This window comes from Microcebus murinus, chromosome 2 (genome assembly GCF_040939455.1).
Source record: "Microcebus murinus isolate Inina chromosome 2, M.murinus_Inina_mat1.0, whole genome shotgun sequence".
NCBI lineage: Eukaryota > Metazoa > Chordata > Mammalia > Primates > Cheirogaleidae > Microcebus > Microcebus murinus.
The window spans coordinates 67,386,459-67,407,114 of NC_134105.1; the positions used below are offsets into that span (position 1 = coordinate 67,386,459).

Below are 20,656 nucleotides of genomic sequence, written 5' to 3' on the forward strand. Positions count from 1 at the left end.
TAACATTTGTTTTGTGACCTAACCTGGTCTATCCTGAAGAATGTCCCATGTGTGCTTGAGAAGTATGCATTTCTGCAGTTGTTGGGTTGAATATTCTTTATATGTCTGTTAGGTCCATTGGGTCTATGGTGTTGTTCAAGTCCACTGTTTCTTTGTTGAATGGTTTCTTGAATGTGGATAATATATGGGAGTTAATAGTGGTGCTTGTAACTGTTACAGTTTTATTTTTCTTACAGAAGCTAATATTCATTCCTTAATATTTTATAGTTCATTCTGATATATGGTCTTATGATAAATAACTTTTTTTTTTCTTTCTTTTTTTTTTTTTTTTGAGACAGAGTCTTGCTTTGTTGCCCAGGCTAGAGTGAGTGCCGTGGCATCAGCCTAGCTCACAGCAACCTCAAACTCCTGGGCTCGAGCGATCCTTCTGTCTCAGCCTCCCGAGTAGCTGGGACTACAGGCATGCGCCACCATGCCCGGCTAATTTTTTTATATATATATCAGTTGGCCAATTAGTTTCTTTCTATTTATAGTAGAGACGGGGTCTCGCTCTTGCTCAGGCTGGTTTTGAACTCCTGACCTTGAGCAATCCGCCCGCCTCGGCCTCCCAGAGAGCTAGGATTACAGGCGTGAGCCACCGCGCCAGGCCGATAAATAACTTTGATTATTCCCTCTAATTAAATGATAACTTGGGTTAAGAATCGAGTCTATTTATTATTTTGATTTATACCATTTTATCCATTGGAAACAACTACCTTAAAGAACTGTACATTTCAAAAGAGTAAAATGCATAAAACTAAAGAGTCAGCTAAGCACATTGAGACATCACATTTTAAATTGAAACAGGAGTTTCAATCAAGGCTAGCAGAATTCACAGACCTTCACTATATATCTTTTATACATTAGCTGCCCTGAAGGGCTGCTGTTTTCTACATAGTTTCTGTCTTGCTACTGAGATCCCTATAGAAGGAAAATCAAGTTTGTCTAAGTGATAAAGCCATGCCTAAGTCCTCTGGAATAGTGACTACTGTGCTGTGGCTCAGAGTAGGGAGGGAAAGTTCTTTAAGCAGTCTCTGGCCTGTTGCCTTTGGCATTAATGATTAGGATATGAAACATTCGAATATTTGTGTTTGACATGAATTGAATCTGATAGTGAGTAAAAAAATATTCATTGAGTCCCCTTAAAAGGAGTGTCCTTATTTATACTAGTCCAGAGGATTTTATTTGTACTAGAAAGTTAAGAAGAGGTAGGAAGAGAGGTTGTTTATAAGATCCTTTGTTTTCCAGAAGATGGACTGGCGAGATAGTCTAGGCAGTTATGCCAAGGACAGAGCACTGTGTGATTTCAGAGGAAAGCTATTAGCCTGAGGGAAGATACGTATTGCAGAGGAAAGAAATTATGCAGGAAGGAGCTCCATCTGTCTGGGCTGCCTGCTCCTGGTCTTGCTGCTGATCTATGGTTCCACATCCTCTCATCCACACACCTGGCACAGACTGCCATGTTTACTGTCCGTCCTTCTTCCATCCATCCACTCACCCAATTCCTTAACCACTTTTTGGAATAAGGCAGGGAACAAACATGACCCACAGATGACTTGAGATTATTCTCTTGATTAAGACCATGAGTTTCCAATGCTTATTGAGGGCCTGGCTATTAGTAGGCAAGTTAAAATTAATTAATGATTGGAATAAAATTTTGGTTGGAGATATTTGGAAGGAGAAATTTAACTGGTACCTTTAAAAAAAATGAGTTGGACTCTAAACCCTAGAAGTTGAACAGAAAGGATTTCAGTGACATGAGCAAAGCCATGGATATGGGTAAGTCTAGGATGTTGCCCAGTTAGGTCTCAGTACAAACTAGAAAATTATGTTTGAATTAGGCCTCTGAATGCTAAGCTAAAGAATTTGTAATATATGGAAGGCTTGATGAATTATTTGCTTTTTCCATGTTTTCATCGCATGGGTATACTGCAGCTAAATGCAGTCAACTCTTATTTATATGAATATTAAAAAATACAAAATATCCTGTCAAGAATTTTTGAATCATCCTATTTTGGGGGGTGGGCTGCCATTTAGCTAGATCACTGCTTGTTGGCATGAAAGGAGAAAGGAGAAAGGAATAGAGATAAAACTAAAACTCATTTAGTTGCTTCATTCTTAGATATGTCATAGGCAAAAAAAATCAATATTAATTTATTAGAATCAGAATTAAATTGCGTTTAGCCAAAGACTTTTTAAAGACATGAGCAAAGAGTAGATTAATTTAATGTTGAAAGTAAGTTATAAATATCAAGGAAGTACAAAATTAGAATGCATTTCTGGGTATAATTATAAGTAACATTCAGAATTAGATTTATAAAAGGAGGAATGTGACAAATATATCATAATAATATGTTAACCATTGTCTAAAGTAACTTTTGCTCTGAGCTTTGAAGTAGAAATACAATTGATGAATACAATGGAGTTGTGAAATCACATATAGATTATATTTATCCAGAGTATCCTTTTTGGCCTGACCAACCCTGGGAATCTATAATATCATAAGTACCATAAAATGTATATGTGCTAGATTCAGAAAAAGTTTCAACTATTTTCCACCTGCCTTCATATAAATGGAAATGGAGACTGCTGCCAACACTTCAAATTATTTTAATATGATATGCCAACATGAAAAAGCTCATAATAAGGATTCACTTTAATCTGCATATATCTGCCAAATTTATTATTTATTGCATTTCTGTCCCTATGATTGTGTCTGTCTAGTTTTCTTTAAAATTAAGGTGATTGTTTAATTAAGGGATAGTCATTTCCTAGTGTGAGTTATTGATGCACAACATAATTTTTATCAACACTTGATGCACCTAGCCATATACACAAGAACTAAAAGGTGACCGGGTTAAATGGAAACATTGATTTGATTAAGTGATGCGACTTCTTGCTAATTTTTTGTCATAAGACAAATATATATATATATATATATATATATATATATATATATATACACACACACACACACATATATGTGTGTGTGTTCTTTTAAAGACTCTGTGCCTGGAAAAATACTCATAAATTTATCATCTTAATATGTATTATTTTCTGAGAAACATTTTGCTATGGTGGTAGTGAATAATAAATATCAGATGACACTGGCACTTTTATATCTGCCATCTCATTTCATTAGTGCAAGATTAGCAGCCACAAACACCTCCACAAACTAGGAGGTGTTTGAAACAGCATTGGTTAAATTTCTTCTGGAATTTGACACACACGTGTTATAAGAGATGTGGAAAGAATGGTCCATTTATAAGGAAATAAAGTTAAGTGTCTCAGTTTGGCCACAAATATCAGTCCTTGAGGACATATATTACATTCCCAGCAGGGAAAGGTGCCACTTATATGTATCCTCCAGAGTGTTCTCAGGTCATTTATTATTCAGCCTTGGCACTCTGGCTTCTCCCCCTCAACCCTACCCCAGCCCTTTATGTTATCTTAGATCATCTCCAGCTTTCTCCCTAAAACTGTCACTGAAACCACTGGAAGGGCCCAATGAAATCATCATCGTGCATTCACTTAAGCGGCCTAGAAGAGATGACGTGCACCTGCACCTGCATGCCTCTGCAAGACATTCCTCCTTTGGGGCTCAGCTTAGGGTGTGTTTGGAGCAATAAATCCTTTTTAAATTGCCATTGAAAGTCCTCAAGTATTCTAGATAGGCCCAACTAACCAGGCCCTCCCTTGCATGAGGCCTCAAATGAACCTTTGTTCTTCCCTCAAATTCTAGTATTAGAGTTAGCTGTTTCCTTTCCTGCTTCCCCTCCCCAGATTGCCAGCTCTTTCTGAACAGCCTGCTCATTCTCTGTCCTGTAACCCTGCATCTAGCACGATACTGGGAAGACAGTAAGCCTTTAGTAAGTATCTGTTGTATCAACAAGTAAGTATAGTGGGGAAAGCATAGGTTTGGAGTTGAGCATATCTGGAATCTAACCCTGGCTTTACTGTGTGATTTTGGGTGAGTTTCTTAACTTTTCTGAGCCTTAGTTTCCTAAAAGAGGGTTATAGTAACCAGTTCACAAAAAGGCAGGAGACTGACATGAGGTAACGTGTGAAAAGTGTATTGTAGACTGTAAGTGTTATCTGGTTGTTAGCACATTTAATGGAACAGATCTTTGCTGTGTATCAACTATGCACCAGTCAGACTGTGCTAGTTGCTGGTGAGCTACAGAGATGAACATAGACAAGTTTTTCTTTTCAAGACATGAGTAATCCAATGTCGTGATTTTTTTCCAAGTTATTTTGTGTTTTGGGGACTATCGGACTTACACTTAGGTAGAATACTCATTAAATGTATTGATTTGTTTCTTTGGGTGGGTTCCCTCACCTGTGTATGAGAGAGCACCCAGTTCCACATTGCTCCTGTTCTTTGTGGTACACTGCAGCAGTTTTACAAACTCTTTATTCTCCATGGCATTGCTGGTACTCAAGAATGTTTCAGAATTGTGGAACTAAATGTTGAACCTCTCAGGCTTAGTCCTAGGCCCAATTCTCTTCCCATCCTTTTTTGAGGGTTCAATTCCCATCTAAATACCTCTGTCTCTCAAATGTGTATGTCTGGCCCACCCTTCTGATTTAAGCTCCCGGCTCGTATCCCGCATTAAATCTCCACTTGGGTATAGACCGTGCCCCAAATTCAGCATGTCCGACTAATCCTAGTGGTGCCATCTCATGAAGTGACTGCCATCGTCCAGTTCCATGACACTTCCATCCCCTTCGTTCTCTATGTCTAGTCCACCACCCTAGTCTGGGTCACTGTGACCTCATGCTTGGATGACTATAATAGACCTCTCATTGGTACACTTCTTTCCCTCTGGCTCTTCTCCAATATCCTCCTTTTTCAAAATGTGAATCTGCTCCGGTCACCGCCTTTACACGAGATCATCCAACAACTTCCCATTGCTCTTAGCAAAAATCCAGAATCTTCAGTGAGGCCTCCGAGATCTACATGGCCCCCTTGGCTGAAGGTATCCCTGCCACAGAGCCTGGTATAATCCTCACCTGACTTCTTCATATGATTAACTTCCGGCTGCTTTTTAGACCTTACCTCAAGAGAAACTTCCACAGGAAAGCCTCCCTTACCCCTTAAACTGTCATAGTGCCACGTGCCTGTCCATCCTAGCATTTAGCACAACTTGCAGGTGTATGTTTACTTGTAGGATTACTGATCGTGTCCACCCCCCACCCCAGGACTATGGCCCATAAGAACAAGGGCTGTTTCACTCCCTGATGGCTGGAGAGGTGGAAGGGGACCCCCTAAGCCAAGTTAAGCTATTTGGAATTTATCCTAAGAGCAGTGGGAGGCATTTGAGGGATCTTAAGCAGGGGAATAATGTGATTAGATGTACATTCTGGGAGAATCACCTTGGGTGAGGTATTGAGGAATCCAGATAAAATGCTCCCAAAGCACAGACATGAGGCAGAGTCACAGTGCTGCAGCTCATTGCCATTCTTTCTCTAATCCACTTCTTCTATCCCTCCTCTCTAAATCCAATGAGGAAAGTTACCCATGGACCTTCTCAGGCAAATGCTTGACTGTCATCTCTTTATTCATTTTGACAGTGTTTAGTTTCTAGGTCCATGCTTGACACTAGGAGTAATAACGTGAGACATGGTCCTGATTCAGATGTGTATCTCTAGCCTGCATCTCTCACTCTAGTGAGAGAGACTGTCCAATAAATGGAGAGTGTGGAAGGTGTTCCAGTGGGAGTTTGAATGGAGTTCTAGAACTCAGAAGAGTTTATAACTAAAACACTTCCCTAGCAAAGCCAGAGAATGCCTCATAGAAGAGTTGGCTTTTGAACTGGTAGGAATGTTAGAGTTTTGTGAGGTAGAGACGGGGAGGGCAGTGTAAGTGGCTGGGTCAGAAAGTGAAAAGGCCCAGATCTGGGAAAGGTCATGGTCTGTTGAGGAATGGCTTTATCTCTGGACGCGTAGGGATGGGGGTGAGGAAGGTAGTGGGAAGATGGGAAGAGAGAACTATGTTGGGGACGTATTGTGAAGGCCTTGGCATTCTTAACTCAGGAGTATGAATCTTGTGCTATCGGCCACCAGAAGGCACTGGCCCATTCTTAATGTCTCTGAATTAAAAAACAGTATGTGAGGGAATAAATTAAATTAAAGATCAAATGATTTATTAGGAAAGCAGTGACTAAGCCAATGGGAGTAATGTTCATCTGAACCCAAGAAACGTGAGAGGGTTATTTATGGCCCTGTGGGAGGTCGACTGAGATGTGGGCCTGAGAGGGAAGAGAGGGCCTTGTTCCCAGTGAGCTGGCCCAGGTCTGACCGAGGAGTGAGCCTGGCCACGCCCTCATGCAGGCACTGCCATGACAACTGTCTGGATTTGTGTTTTGCAGTTCCATGGAAAATGGGAGACCACCTGATCCTGCAGACTGGGCCGTGATGGATGTTGTCAATTATTTCCGGACAGCGGGATTTGAAGAGCAAGCTAGTGCTTTTCAGGAACAGGTAACTCGGTCTGGGGAAACACAATTACCTGGACACAATTACCTCCCTTCCCCGCAGTGGGCAGAAAGGAGTGAGGTGGAAGAGGACCAAGGAGTAGTGAGAGACCATGAGCCTCTAAGATACTGAGGTGAAAGTGACAGGCTAATGACTCCTTCCTGCAAGAGGAAAACCCGAGGCCTGAGACGCAGTGGCAGCTGCAGAGAGGACGGCCGAAGCTCCTTTACATCAGCCCCTCGGAAAGACTGGTCGTGTTTGGGGGAGGGGGGAGTGGATCCGCCCTGCCTTCCATGCAAACACACTAGAAAGCAGAAAGCAGAAAATAAAGAAAAAGGAGGGACAAATCAGACTGAGAGACACACACCTTCTACTACTGGCCTCAGTACCCATTAAACTATTAAGCCCCCTGCAACTTGCTTTCCAAGTCCTTAGCAAGGTAGAGTGGAAAGAGCACAGGATTTATAGTCACATCCTGGTTCTTCTAGCTCTTCTATCTCTAGGCAAGTTACTGTGTCTCTCTGAATCTTGGTTTCACACCTATAGCATGAGGCTATCAGCACCTAACTTTATAGAGATATTGTTGTGAGGACTAAAAGGCAATATATGCAGAGTGCCAGGATAGGTCCTGACACTTTGTTGATGCTCCAAAAATGTTAATTCTCTGCCCTGAGGTCCAGGATCAGTATTGGAAAGAGGGCAGGAGAAGCAGGGTCTCTCCCAATCATCTGGGTGATTCCTGACTCCATTTTGCAGGCTGGGCCAGGTCTGCAGGGAAACACAGAGTTCCTTTTTCTCAGTCAATGAAGGCTACAGCTTTCTAAGCATTAATTTCACTTTTCTAACATTATAATTTAGTTGGGAGAATTTGAAACTGAAGAATACATCTGGCTGCTTGTTCCATATCCCTTCAGCCATTGCTTATTCCTTCAAGCTGTTGACTGTATGTTCTGAGTGTGGATAAGGTACACTTTTCTAATGTCACATCTGCCAATCTGTAGACTTCTTTCAAACAAACAAACTTGATTCTTGTACATATGTATTTTTTTCTAGTTTGGAAAATTTGCCAAAATAGCAGCTTAAATCACTTCACACCTATCAGAAGATCTAACATTGGAAAGACTGATAACACCAAATGTTCATGAGAATGTGGAGCAACTGGAACTCCCTTCCACTATTGATGGGAATGTAGAATAAATATTCACACATCTACCCCATAATCCAGCAATTTCACTCCTGGGTGTTTACTCAGGGTTAATGAAAACATATATTCATAAAAAAGATTTGTACAAAATTGTTCTCAGTAGCTTTTGTCATAATGGTCAAAAATTGGAAGGCTAGGTGAACATCAATAGGAGAATGAATGTGTAAGCTGTGGTATATTTACACAATGGAATACTCCATAGTAATCAAAAGGAATGAACTACTGATCTGCACAACAGTTTGGATGAGCCTCAGAAACATTATGCTGAGTGAGAAAAGCCTTACACAACTGAATGGTTCCATTTAAATAAAGTTTCAGAACAGGAAAATGAATCAATGGTAGAAAACAATCAGAAAACAGTAGTTGCCTCTGGCTGGGTAGGGGTGGAGAATGACGAGGAAGGAGTATGATATGAGGGAACTTTCTGGGTGATGGTCGCATTCTCTGTCTTGATATGGCATATGCAAATGATTTGGATTTGTACATTATATAGCATATAAATTTTACCTCAAAAGGAAAAGAACCATAAAAAATATTAATGCAAACAGAAGTACTGGGTGGCAAGTATACTGATGAGCACAGCTTCCTTTGAAATACATCAAAAAATATGGACTGACAATTAAGTAGAGGGATGGCTTGATGGATAGATAGATGATGAAGTATGTACAGAAAATGTTGATTGTAGAATCTAGGTGGTAGGAATATGGGTGTTCGCTATTAAACTCTGGCAACTTTATGCTTGAAAACTTTTATAATAAAATCGTGGTGAAAAATAACAGCTCAGGTTGGAAAGTAGAAGGCAGTTGATAAGCTGAAACAAATTTTATTTTGTTTTTTAATGGTATAATGTCCATTTGTGTCATTGCAGTTACAGTTTAATTCTAAAATTAAATTTAAACAATATTGTAAAAGGTTAACAAAAAAAATTACTTAGCTAAAAGGTCTCTTGGCCAGATTCCCAGCTAACCAAAAGTCCTTTTGATGTTAAGCTTTTGCTCGGACTCTGAGGCAGACATCCCAGGTTGGTGGGGGACTGGGGGATACAGTGCTCCCTGGGCCTTCCGGATTCCAGGCAGGACCTCAGAAATGGGACTGGCCAGCTCCAAGCTTAGCCCAGGAGCAAGCCCTTTCTCCATGGATGACCTCATTCTGGCACCAGCAACATTGGGAAGCAAAAAGGGAACAAACTCTCCTAAAGCATTTCATTCAGAAATCCTTCAAGGGAGAAATGAGCATCATCTTGCTACTGCCTTGAGCCTGCCAACCCGGGAGCCTGAGAAATGAATTCTCAGAGGACTGGAGTCTTGCAAGCATGGTCCAGAAGCTCGAGTTCCTTCATTCTCATGGAAGGGTAACTGAGGAGTCTGCCTTGAATTATTCTCTGGCAATGATCCAAATCTTTCTTCTGCTCTGAAATTCTCATTTTTCTTCTTCCCATTAAAGGAGGTGGAGGCCAGGTAGGGAATCACCGGCCTAGCTGAGGCTGGCAAGACAAGTAGCCACTGTGATTTCCTTGAGGACTGAGGGTTGGATCCTCTGGCATGTTGACCCGCCTCTTCCATCATCCTGCTGCAGAGGCCATCAGCATTTCTCCTCATTCCTGGCAATGAACTTCAAGCAGTCAGCACTCACTCACCAAGTGCATGCTGACGGGAAGACTACAGGCTACCTCCAGCCCAACATACCGCCCTTCCGGGCACATCTTTAGGTCACAGCAGCTGAGAAACAATAGAACAGCTGCATCCGTAAGTCTCTCAGGGAAGGCTTTGCCCTGCCATTTGATGGAAGCAGGGCAGGGATGGAGAGCATCTCCTGAACCACCTTAGAAAAGGGCAGGTCCAGAAGGGGCAGCAGGGCTGCCAGTGACATGGGGAGCTTCTCGTTTCTTGCCTGACTATTGTGAGCTGAATGTTTGTGTCCCCCCAAAACTCATATGCCGAAAACCTAACCCCCAATGTGAGGGTATATTAATAGGAAGTAGGGCCTTTGAAAGATAATTAGGTTTAGATGGGGTCATGAGGGTAGAGACCCCACAAAGGGATTAGTGTCCTTATAAGAAGAGGAAGAGACACCCAAGAGCTTGATCTCCCAGGATACAGCGAGAAGGTGGCCTTTTGCAAGCCAGGAAGAGAGCTTCCACCAAGACCTAACCATGCTGGCACCTGATCTTGGACTTCCAGCCATCAGAACTGTGGGGAGTAAATTCTATTGTTTATGCCACCCAGTCTATGGTATCTTGTTATAGCAGCCCAAGCTGAATAAGTTTCTAATGTTGATGCCAAACATGTCCACCACTGGATGGGCTGACTTTCAAGAGAGTATCTGTGTTCATGTTATGGATTCACAGTGCATTACTGGATACTGCGTTACTGTAGCAACCAGACTCAGATGTGGCTTTGTAGTAGCATGCCCCCTTGGAAGATGTCAGGCCGTTGAGTAAGATTTGTCCGAAGGCGGAATGGTGTGCTGTGTTCCTGTGGCATGGTGAGGCAGCCAGATTAAGCTGGTGACCCTTGTCTAACCTCCTTTTCCCTGTGTTGGCAACCTGCTGCCACATAACAGTTATCTCCATCAAATTTTCTCCTGGCAACCTCTTTTGAGCTTTCTGTGTCAGCCACAATGACAAGCCAAAAGAACTCTTGATGGAAGACCGGAGTCCCTGCCTACCCCATCACCAATGAGCCAGTGTCAACAGTGTGTGTGTCTTGGGCTACACTGCTGTTCTGGCCAGTCCCATTTATGGTCAGTGGTGTTGCTGCCCCTCAGCTTGGCATGTGGTTTGTGTTGTCAGGGCTGCTGCTGTCACCACGTGGGGAATCTGTCCCACTGGACTCATTAACCCACTGCTCCCAAGGGTTCACTGGCCCCTCAGAGCAGGAGGACTGGGAGACCTTCACAGAAAAGGCAGTGATTATAGCACCATCAGTGCTGTCTGTCTTTCCCACAGACCAACTGGGTGGTGGCTATTTTCCCAGTGCCTTCGAGCAAACGAACCTTTCAAGCTGTGGTGAAGGGATGACTAAGAGAAACAACTCCTGATTTATTTTCTACTAATTGACTCAAGGCCACTGGATGATCCTGGAAAGTTTGCCTTTCTAGGCCTTGTAAAGGACTTTCTAGAATTTCTATAAAGTGAATGTTGAGTTAAATGGAATATTGCTCAAGTTCTGCTTTAAGAGTCAAAAGGTATATGTTGGAACTCCTGGTCCTTGTGAAGTATGCTTTCAGTGCACAGCATAGAGCACAAAACCACTTGAGACACAGTTGGATTTTTTTGAATAGATGATAAAAAATTGTCACTTTCCCATGGATATGGGTTGCCTGGTTTTCAAGAGTCAAAGGTACCTCAGGAACTGTACTTTTCTAAGAGCTTTGGTTTTTAAGAGAGATGATTTTGACTAATCTCATTCAAAAGCATGTCTGCCTTCCTCACAGAGAACAGAGGCTACGGTCTACTTTGTCAAACTCTGAAAGCTAAATGAGCAACGTTCTCTGGTGTAAAGCCAGCTCTATAAACAGTGCTCTTAGCTGCCTGTTCAGGAGCTCTGGTGCTCTAGTACAGTAACTTCACCACTCAAATTGGACCCTAATTTCAAGTCACGAAGACAGTGCTACGTGTTGTGTTGTATTCACTTCATTTCTATGTCTTTATCTATTTGACTCACATTCCCAGAATATATATGAAGAAGATGGAAGACAGAGATCTGCTATTCAATCAATACCACATAGTTCATATTTTTCAGATTTCTCGAACTTATGAGTGAATGGCATCAGTGATTTTATTTCTAGAACAATCTATCTCTGAGATAACTTTTTTCTTAGAATATCGTGGCAAAATAATATGCACCTCAAGGAGACAAATTAATTTTACTCTATTTTCTCCTCACTTTCCCCAAGCCACATGAATAAGAACAGTATTTTACTTTGAGATGCCCAATTGGTTATTTAAGTCATTCATTTGAGACACAAAGATTAGCATTTCTTTTTAGTTGCTTTATTGCTCACTTTTCTTACATTTCTGAAGTCACTGAATAAAATTTCTTATTGCTACGAATTGCCAAGTAACATACCTCGAAATGGAGTGGTAAAATGGGGAGGAGAATCAGAGCAACCCCAGAGCACAGTGTTCTAAATCACAGTGAGCTTGAATTCAACTTTGGTGATTCTAGATGTATATTTCTAAGTAGACCAGGGACAAATCCATGTTGCATGGAGCCTAAAATTTATACAATTCTAAGAGCCTTCCTTGGGGGGAAAAAATTACAAAATTATGAATACGAAATTGCTGAGGCAAACCTTAAGCTTCACTAGCTTCATGGTAAATCCAGCTCTATATTAGACCAATTAAAACCCCACAAATTGGAAATAATTTTCATTAGTTTATCAGCATTTCATAGTACCAAGTACTGAAAATATGCAAGGTGCTTTGACATCTGTTACTTCTTAACAATTTAAGGCTTCTGAAATGGTTAAAATATTTTATAGTATAATAAACGGGGAGTGGCAACTTATACTCTGCTGAAGTGTCCTTTATTTAAACTTACAAAAGAGTTTAAATAACAAGCAAATGAGTAATGCTAACAATAAGAAGTAGCCAAGAGAATTGAAAGCAAAACTGATAAGGAAGGAAGCTTTTGAATTTTTGATTGAAACATAGGTTTCTATAAACTAAAGTACCCAGATGGTTGTTTAAATAATTCATTTGAAACTAGAACAGTTAAAAGACGTTCTAAGATGGCCAGATATGTGGTGCTTCTTTGGCTTATTTACTTGTTCAGTTATTTTCATACCTGTTACAGCTTTTTCTAACACTCATTAAAATAAATATTAAACCTTTAAAGTAAAATAATGCTTATTATTATGAGCGTAATTTTCCCTTAATAAAGCCACCTGACATCATGACAGGTATGAGAACCATCTGAGGACAGCACAGACGATTCCAGGCAGAGGGAGGATCAAATGGATCACGTGAAACAACATGGTTTATCTTGACAACTTCAAGTACCTTGGAATGCAGGTGCGGGGCAGGGAATGCCGAGGGATAGGACTGGAAGGTAACAGGGAGCCAGATAACAGAGTCTGGTTTGCCAGCAGGAGAGAGATCTCGCTCGAGAGGCAGTGGGGAGCTGCTGAAGGCCAAATGGGGAGCACCATGAGGAGATTTGTGCTTCTGAAAGATGCACCTAGTGGGAGCAAGGAGAGTGGTTTGGAAGACAAGGAGACCAAAAGCAAGAGAGCTGCTGAACAGTCCCACTGGGGAAGGAGAGGAAGTGACTGATGAGACAGTATAAGAAAGAAGGTCAAAAGAATCTAGTCAGTCTTTGCCAATGGAGGGTGAAGATTTGTCGAGCCTCGTTCTCTGCCGTAGACACAGGACGGAACCCTGTGTTCCAAGTTTCAAGAAAAATGAAATGGTCAACAAGGTCACATTCCTCAAAACGATGAAGCCCAGTGGGGTCTGGGAGTGATGGCGAAGTTTGCCAGTTGAATTTCAGTGGAGTCGGTGGGCAGGAGTGGGAGGACCCTTGCTTCCAAGCTGGAAGGCAGGCCAGTGGGGGGAGAGACAGCAGCTGGAGTGTCATATGAGCACGGGGGCTCTTTCTAGAAGAGGAGACATCTGGACTGCCTTACATGCAGAAAAGTTGTCAAAAGAATTGGCCAGGTTAAAACCTTAAAAAATTGAAGACAGTTAGATGAAGCAAACTCCCTGAGGATATAGGAAGGGATGAGATCAAAAGAGTACAGAGGGGCGAGGATGTGGAGGAATCAGAACCTTTGTACATTGCTAGTGGGACTAGAAAATGGTGCAGCTGCCATGGAAAAAGATTTGGCAGTTCTTCAAAAAGCTAATAAGCATTGAATTACTGTATGACCTACAATTCCACCCAAAAGAATTGAAAAGAGGAATTCAAACAGATACTTGTACTGGTGTAATGGTCATTGCAGCATTATTCACGATAACTCAAAGTGGAAATAGTCCAAGTGTCCATGAACAGATGAATAGATAAACAAAATGTGGTATGTACATATAATGGAATATTAATCAGCCATAAAAAGAAATGAAGTTGTGATACATGCTACAACATGGATGAACCTTGAAAACATTATGCTAAGTTAAATAAGCCAGACAAAGATAAACTCCACTTATATAGAGGCTGGGGGAGGGCAGAGTTATTAATTAATGAGTATAGAGTTTCTGTTTGGGGCTATGGAAGAGTTTTAAAAAATAGTGGCAATATTTGCATAACACTGTAAATGTAATCAATGCTATTGTATATTTAAAATGGTTAAAATGACGTATTTCATGCTATATGCATTTATGACAATAAAACTTTAAAAATGTAATGTCAGCCATAATACACATCATAGATCAATTTAGTCAATAAAATATTCAAGTATTTTATTTTTAACCCTTTGCACTTGCTTGCTTTTTTCTCGATTCCTTTATTCTACTTGGGATTTAATTTTTTAAATACTCTAGATTTTACAAAGCATGGCAGTAGAATAAAAAACTGGAGTTTCTTTTCATACAAACTTATTTATTTGGATTTTTTTATATTTCAGATTATTGATACATTCAAAGAGTAATTTTAATCTCTATAATTTTTGCTAACCGTGTTGAGTCACACTCGAGTGCAAAGGGTTAAAAAATAAGAAGGAATTAGTACTGAGCAAGACAAAAATCTCCTCTGAATTGGTGGCATAGGTGAGATGTGTGTCAATGTAACTAAGATTGCCTTTGTGTGACACTTAATTTTATGTGTCAGTTTGCCTGGGCTAAGGGATGCCCAGATAGCTGGTAAAAGATTGTTTCTGGGTGTGTCTGTGAAGGTGCTAATGGAGAAGATTAGTATTTGAATCAGTGGACTGAGTAAAGAAAATCCACCCTCACCAGTGTGGGTAAGCAACCTTCAATCCCATGATTGCCCTAATAGAACAAAAAGGTGGAGGAAAGGTGAATCCCCTCTCTCTGTTTAAGCTGGACGTCCATCTTCTTCTGCTCTTAGACATTGGAGCTCTTGGTTCTTGGGTCTTCCCACTCTGACCAGAACTTACACCATTAGCCCCACCCACCCTGCCTTTCCCAGGCCATTGAACTTGGGCTGAATTACACTATGGGCTTTCCTGGTTTCCCAGCTTGCAGCTCAGTTATATCTAACCAATATCCTGTTGATACTGTTTCTTCAGAGAGCCCTGACTAATACACCTTGTCTTCAGGGCCATTAAGGAAGTTCCTGACAATCTCTATTTCCTTTGCTAACCAAGAGGCAAGTTCTGCTGCTTAAAGTGGACAGAGCTAGGTAGAGGTTAATAAGGAACTAGAGGACAGCAGTGAAGGTTAAGAATGGCCACCAAAGGGAATGGAAAGGGGTATGATTGAAGATAAATAAAAGAACTGTTGAAGTATTCTACTGACCCAGCTGAGATTGATACAGTGCCAATGCATAGTGTTTCCTCTTCATGATTTCTTGATTTTTCTTTTCCAGCTGCACTAAGTATAGGAGTTAGAGAAGCTGGATTGGTGTTTGTGGGATGGACACAGTGGAAGGCTAATAGCTTAAGCCTCTTTAGAAGACTATTTATAGAGGCTAATAAAAGAGTGGCTTCTATGGTCAACTATGGGGTTCAGACTCAGTATAAAAGAGGAGTCTAAAGAGGGCTCATAACCCTGGAGAAAGTAGAGTTGAAATGAAAAAGTGGATTTAATGCGTGTAGGGGGTGAAATACAGAATTGGATATTGGGCTTTCAGTGTTGCAGAGGTAGGTTTCTTCTGGTTGATGACATTATAGTAGGTTCAAAAAGTGAAGGTGAAATTATAGTAATGATTTGTATATTAGAATAGACTAACTGACATCACAAGTAGATGAAAACATATATAATAGCTTAATGATAACAGAAGTTTATTTCTTGCTCATATAAATACTCCAAGGTGGTTGGTGGGGATGTCCTGCTTCACTGTAATTCAAAGACACAGGCCAATGGAGGCCTTGGCATCTTCAACTGATAGCTTTCAAGATCATCTGGGTATTGATATCTGGTTAGTATAATGAAGAAGAGCAAAGATGAGCCCATGTAAGTAGTTTTATGGGCCAGACCTAAAAGAGGTATGCATCATTCCTTCACACCTTATTGGCCAGAGCTTAGTCACATGGCCACACCAAATTACAAGGAAGCCTGGGAAATGTGTAGTTGTATATCCTGGAAGAAGAGCAACCAGCAGCCCCTGCTACACCACTGGGACTTTTAAAGCCATTTTTTAAAGCATTTGCTGTTTTGATGTTGCTACTTAGTTTAGTTCTTAAGTCCAGAGATAAATTTCAAAAAGGCTAAGATTAAAAGATTATCTGAAGAAGATTTGTTTGACAATACTTGAGAGGTCTTTACTTCTGATTCTATATTCTAAGTCTGTCCTTTTTAAAGTCTGTCTAGATTAATCTCTGTGACCCAGTTTCCTCATTTGATGAAAATTTTATTCATTTTCCTTCATCAGAAATATATATAAGATACAAATCTTTTGATAATATGGCCCCTTTATGACTCACCTTGTGCCAGCAGCAAATATTAAATAACACGAGGAGATACCCATAAAGTCACTGAAAGCATTAGCCCTCACAATTCATCCAAAACGGATTTTGTGCTGGATTTAAATACAAGACCCATTTTACTTGTGATTGATACTTTAACAAATGAGGTCAAGACTTTAGAGCCACACAAATAGTTCCTCTCTGTTAACAACTGCTCAGTGTTAATTTTTAAATAAGGGGAAGCCTCTCCAATAGGTATACAATCCACCCCAAATTTTCCACCAATAGGGAAGATGAGGGAAGCACAGCTATTGGCTGGGAATGTTGGGCTCATGCCATTGGCTGGGAATGTTGAGCTCATAGTCACTCCGCTCACAATGAGCTACAGATGCATAGTGTGAGGGAGGAGTGGGCGGAGGCCTGATACCCCAAAGAGGAATTTCTCCCCCCCAAGAGACTTTGTCCCAAGAGCCATGTGATAAGATTCAAAGGGTCTTGGCGTAACCTAAATATAATAGTTCACCATCTTCCTTTCCAACGTTATATGGAAATTCTTCAGAAAATAAACTCTTGTCTCAGTGGGGAAAGGCTGTTTAAAGAAACATGGTGAATTACTACAAAGTACTAGGGGTGCCTCAAAATGCTTCCTCCTCTGATATTAAGAAGGCTTATCACCAGTTGGCTCTACAGGTACATCCAGACAAGAACCCAGAGAACAAGGAGGCGGCTGAGGAGAAATTCAAGCAAGTAGCAGAAGCCTATGAAGTCTTGTCTGATGCCAAGAAACGAAATGACTATGACAAGTCCAGAAGAAACCACACCAAAAGGGAAAATAGACAAGATGGCAGATGTGTTTTCACAGACAAAACACATCCAGAGGAGGAATGGTGCTTTGAGAGGCCATGCCATGCCTTTCAGGATGTCTTAGAAGATGAAGACGTCTTCTTAGGAGATGATTTTCCCTTCAGGCACATGGACAGGGCCGAGAGAGTCTACTACACCATCTTTGATGTGACTCCCATCTTGGACACAGGATTTTCCACTTTTGTGTCTCTGGGCTCTGGATCATGTCCCCCTACCTCTGAGACATTTGTACCCTTTGTCAGCAATGGAATGGGAAACTTCAGACTGGTCACCACTTGTAGCCAGATAGTGAATGGCCAGAGAGTTGTTACGAAGAAAGTGATAGAAAATGTGAGGGAGAAGACTGAATGGGAAAAAGAAAGACTATTTTCTCGGATTCCTCTAGCTTATCGGTAAGGAGTTGCTGCTGTTCTTTAACAGGGAGACTTCCATATGAGGCTGGGGTGTCTTGATCCTTACCAAAAACAGAAGAATTAGAATCTGAGAGTGCGTTGAACTTGAATGGGCAGAGTAGTCCAAACCTCTCATTTCACAGAGAAGGGGGATCGTGGGCCAGGTGTTGTCATAAGGAAGCTACTAAGCAGCAGAGCAGAGCTTCCAGCCCGAGTCTTCTCATTCTAAGTTGAGCCTTCTTTCCCTAACATACTATCTGGGCCAGTAGAGACCACCACACATATGGCCATCTGAGTCAGCTGAGAGCCCCTACCTTCATAAATCCCATCGAGTTCTTTTTGACTTTCTTCCTGCCCTACCCTGCAGTTCCCAAGTTGCCTCTTTCCTGATGGCTACTCTTTTTCCCTTCCTAGCCTCTTTCTCTTTGATGCTTCTCCTCCCACCCCATCTCCTTTCTTCCTATACATGTCCCATGGACCCTATTACAATTAAGCTCAATTCAAAGAGTTGCCTTTGTATAGATTAATGCTAGCAGGAAGAAAGAGTAAAAAGTAAATTGGTTAACATCTTTATATGCTTTTTTTATTTATTTTGTTATTTTTTTAATTATTATTTTTTAGAGACAGGGTCCTGCTCTGTTGCCCAGGCTGGCCTTGAACTCCTAGGCTCAACCGATCCTCTTGCCTCAGCCTCCAAAGTAGCCGGGACAATAGGTGCGTGCTACCACGCCCAGATTTGATATGCTTTTAAAAATAGCTAGCTAGCACTTATTGAGTGCTCAATAGATATCAGGAATTCTATCTCAATAATCTTTGCAGCAGTGAAATACAGTAGCTACTTTTCCCCTCTCACATAGATAAGAAAATGAAGCTTAGAAAGATTAAGTAACATGCCCTAGGCCCCACCTAATAAGCCATAAAATAGTAACTTAGTCTAAAGCACATGCTTATCTACTGAGCTATAACATCTATAGATCCTACTCATTTGTTTTTAAATCTAGGGTCTTGCCCTCCTTGGAAATGTAAACCTATCATCGCTGAACCTTACTTCAATGCTTGAGTACTTGCTAGAACTTATTAAGTATGCAAACATTTTGAATTTTATTGCCCAACAGGAACTTGAACGTTATATTTACATGAAGATCGAATCAATGTAAAAACGTTTCACTGAAGTTAACAAATGATTATCTGTTAACACAGAATCCCCAAGATGTGATATCTTTTTGTTTTGGCTTTAATCTTGATGTATATGCAAAGTCTTTAGTTTGTTTTATTTTGTTTGTTTAGCTGGAGCCGGTCACACTCCAACCCCTTCATTTATATTAATAAACAGACTGGGATCCAAAGGAGCTCTTCCTTGTGGAAATTTACTGGTACAGTCTGCATTAGAACCTCTGTCTGTCAGTTTCTCCTCCCAGGTTCATTCTGGCACACCATGCTGGTTGGCAAAATTTGGATTTCATTTGCATTGCAAACATAGAAGTTATGTAACCAATTATTAGCTTTCTTAATCAAGGAACTTTCCTGTATGTGCCATTTTTATGAGACAAATGTTTTTTGTAGTCTTTGAACTTTTTAATCTCAGTAAATTTTCTGAACCTGAACAAGAATATGTCTGCATCCCTCTGGCAAAGAGTAACACTTGCAGAAAGGAAGCAGAAGGTGGATTTGGAATCAGAACACATCCCATGTCTTTCAAAGCCTATACATTTCCACTTAGTAGTCACTGAGAACCTCCTACATGCCAGGCACTGTGCTGGGTGCTTGACATCAATCATTTCTAATCTTCAAAGACCTTCAGGGGTTTATTTCCATTGTACAAGTGAGGAAGCTGAGGCTCAGGGAGGTGAAGTCCCTTACCCAGGGTCACACAGTGAGTTGTGGATCCAGACCACTTGCCAGACCTGAAGGTTGGTTTCCATGACACTGTGCCCACCCTCAGCATTGGAGCTGCCTAGTCGTGGTTTAAGAGGAAAGTTTTGTTGTATGGATGTATATTCATTTCAACATTTCTAAAATGAGGATTTCCAGATGGAGCTTTCTTTTACTAACCCTGGTTTGAGGTAAACTGCAGTATGTCTACTGAACAAAGGGAAAATCAAATCGCAGCACGAAACGTGATTTTTCCATTTTGTCTTAAGTAAAATCCAAATTTCAGCATTTTTTACAGACATACTTGGCTTTTGACAGAAATGCTGAGTTGTAGAAGGATGTTTTTGCCAGCAAAGGTTTTTTTTTTTTTTTTTTTTTTTTTAATTCAGTTTGAGTTAGTCTAGGAAGTTTTCTCCTGTAGAAATGAAAGCAGTGGAAAGCATCCTCTTCCTGTGGCCTGTTTAAACTATGCAGCAGGTTAGGTGTGAGCAAACAGCAGCAGAGGAAAGAGGGAGAGCAGGAAGGGCTTTGCCATTTGGTAAAGCCACCAGTCCGTATTCAGCTCCCTGTGCAAAGCAGAGCCTGAGCCCTCAGGGGACTGATATTCACACCCCTGTGATAGCGCAGTGGACATCTTCAGCACCGTGGCTGATTTCCAGATGCCAGAAGCTCCTCTGCCCACTCTCAAACTTGCAGGTTTTACTAATGAGCAATCTTCAGGATTACTCGTCGCCTAAATAGAAAAAAAAACAAAACAAAACCAAAAACCCCCACAGCTTCAGGATTAGAGAATCAATTCCTATGTCCTTGAGTAATTTTCTGCTCTTGCCCTATCAACCAACTGCTTCTTTATGGATATGGTTTTGAATAGTGGTCTCTCACAAATTAATGTGAGACGGTTCTTATTCTAGTAGCCGACAAAATAAAGGTTTCCAAAGCTCAAAAACACAGTGGAGCAGTTAGAAGTAATTCCTTGTGCTGCTCTGGTGTGTGTTAGGTGGTTGACAAGTGAAATGAGGACTATGGTCCTGTTGAGAATGATGGAAGGGATGATGACAAAGGATTGAATAACTTACAGCTCAGGGAGCATTTGCAAGAGCAGTTTCTCATGGAATTCCATCAGAGACCCCACCAAGCAAGAAGACAGAGGAGCAAGATTCTTGCCTGAGGTCACAAAATGGGTGTTTCTTCACCCCCCAGCCTGGTGCCCTCTCACCCACACTCTCAGAGCACTTTCTTTTCAGACCTGGCAAGGCACATGAGAGTTTGGAGGAATAGCCCC

The 20,656-nt window shown here is 41.1% G+C and overlaps 1 protein-coding gene across 6 annotated transcripts in view; it reads left to right on the forward strand.

The window, feature by feature from the left end:
- SAMD13 (sterile alpha motif domain containing 13) overlaps positions 1-20,656 on the forward strand; it is a 38,743-nt gene that overhangs the window by 16,341 nt on the left and 1,746 nt on the right. For 4 of the 6 annotated variants that reach the window (XM_012747584.2, XM_075999679.1, XM_012747583.3 and 1 more), the window contains one exon: positions 6,411-6,522. In XM_012747584.2, the coding sequence (XP_012603038.1) occupies positions 6,411-6,522 (112 nt within the window). Of the gene's footprint in view, positions 1-6,410; positions 6,523-7,374; positions 10,784-20,656 lie in introns of those variants that run through there. The other 2 variants (XM_075999681.1, XM_075999680.1) reach the window with 2 other exon arrangements.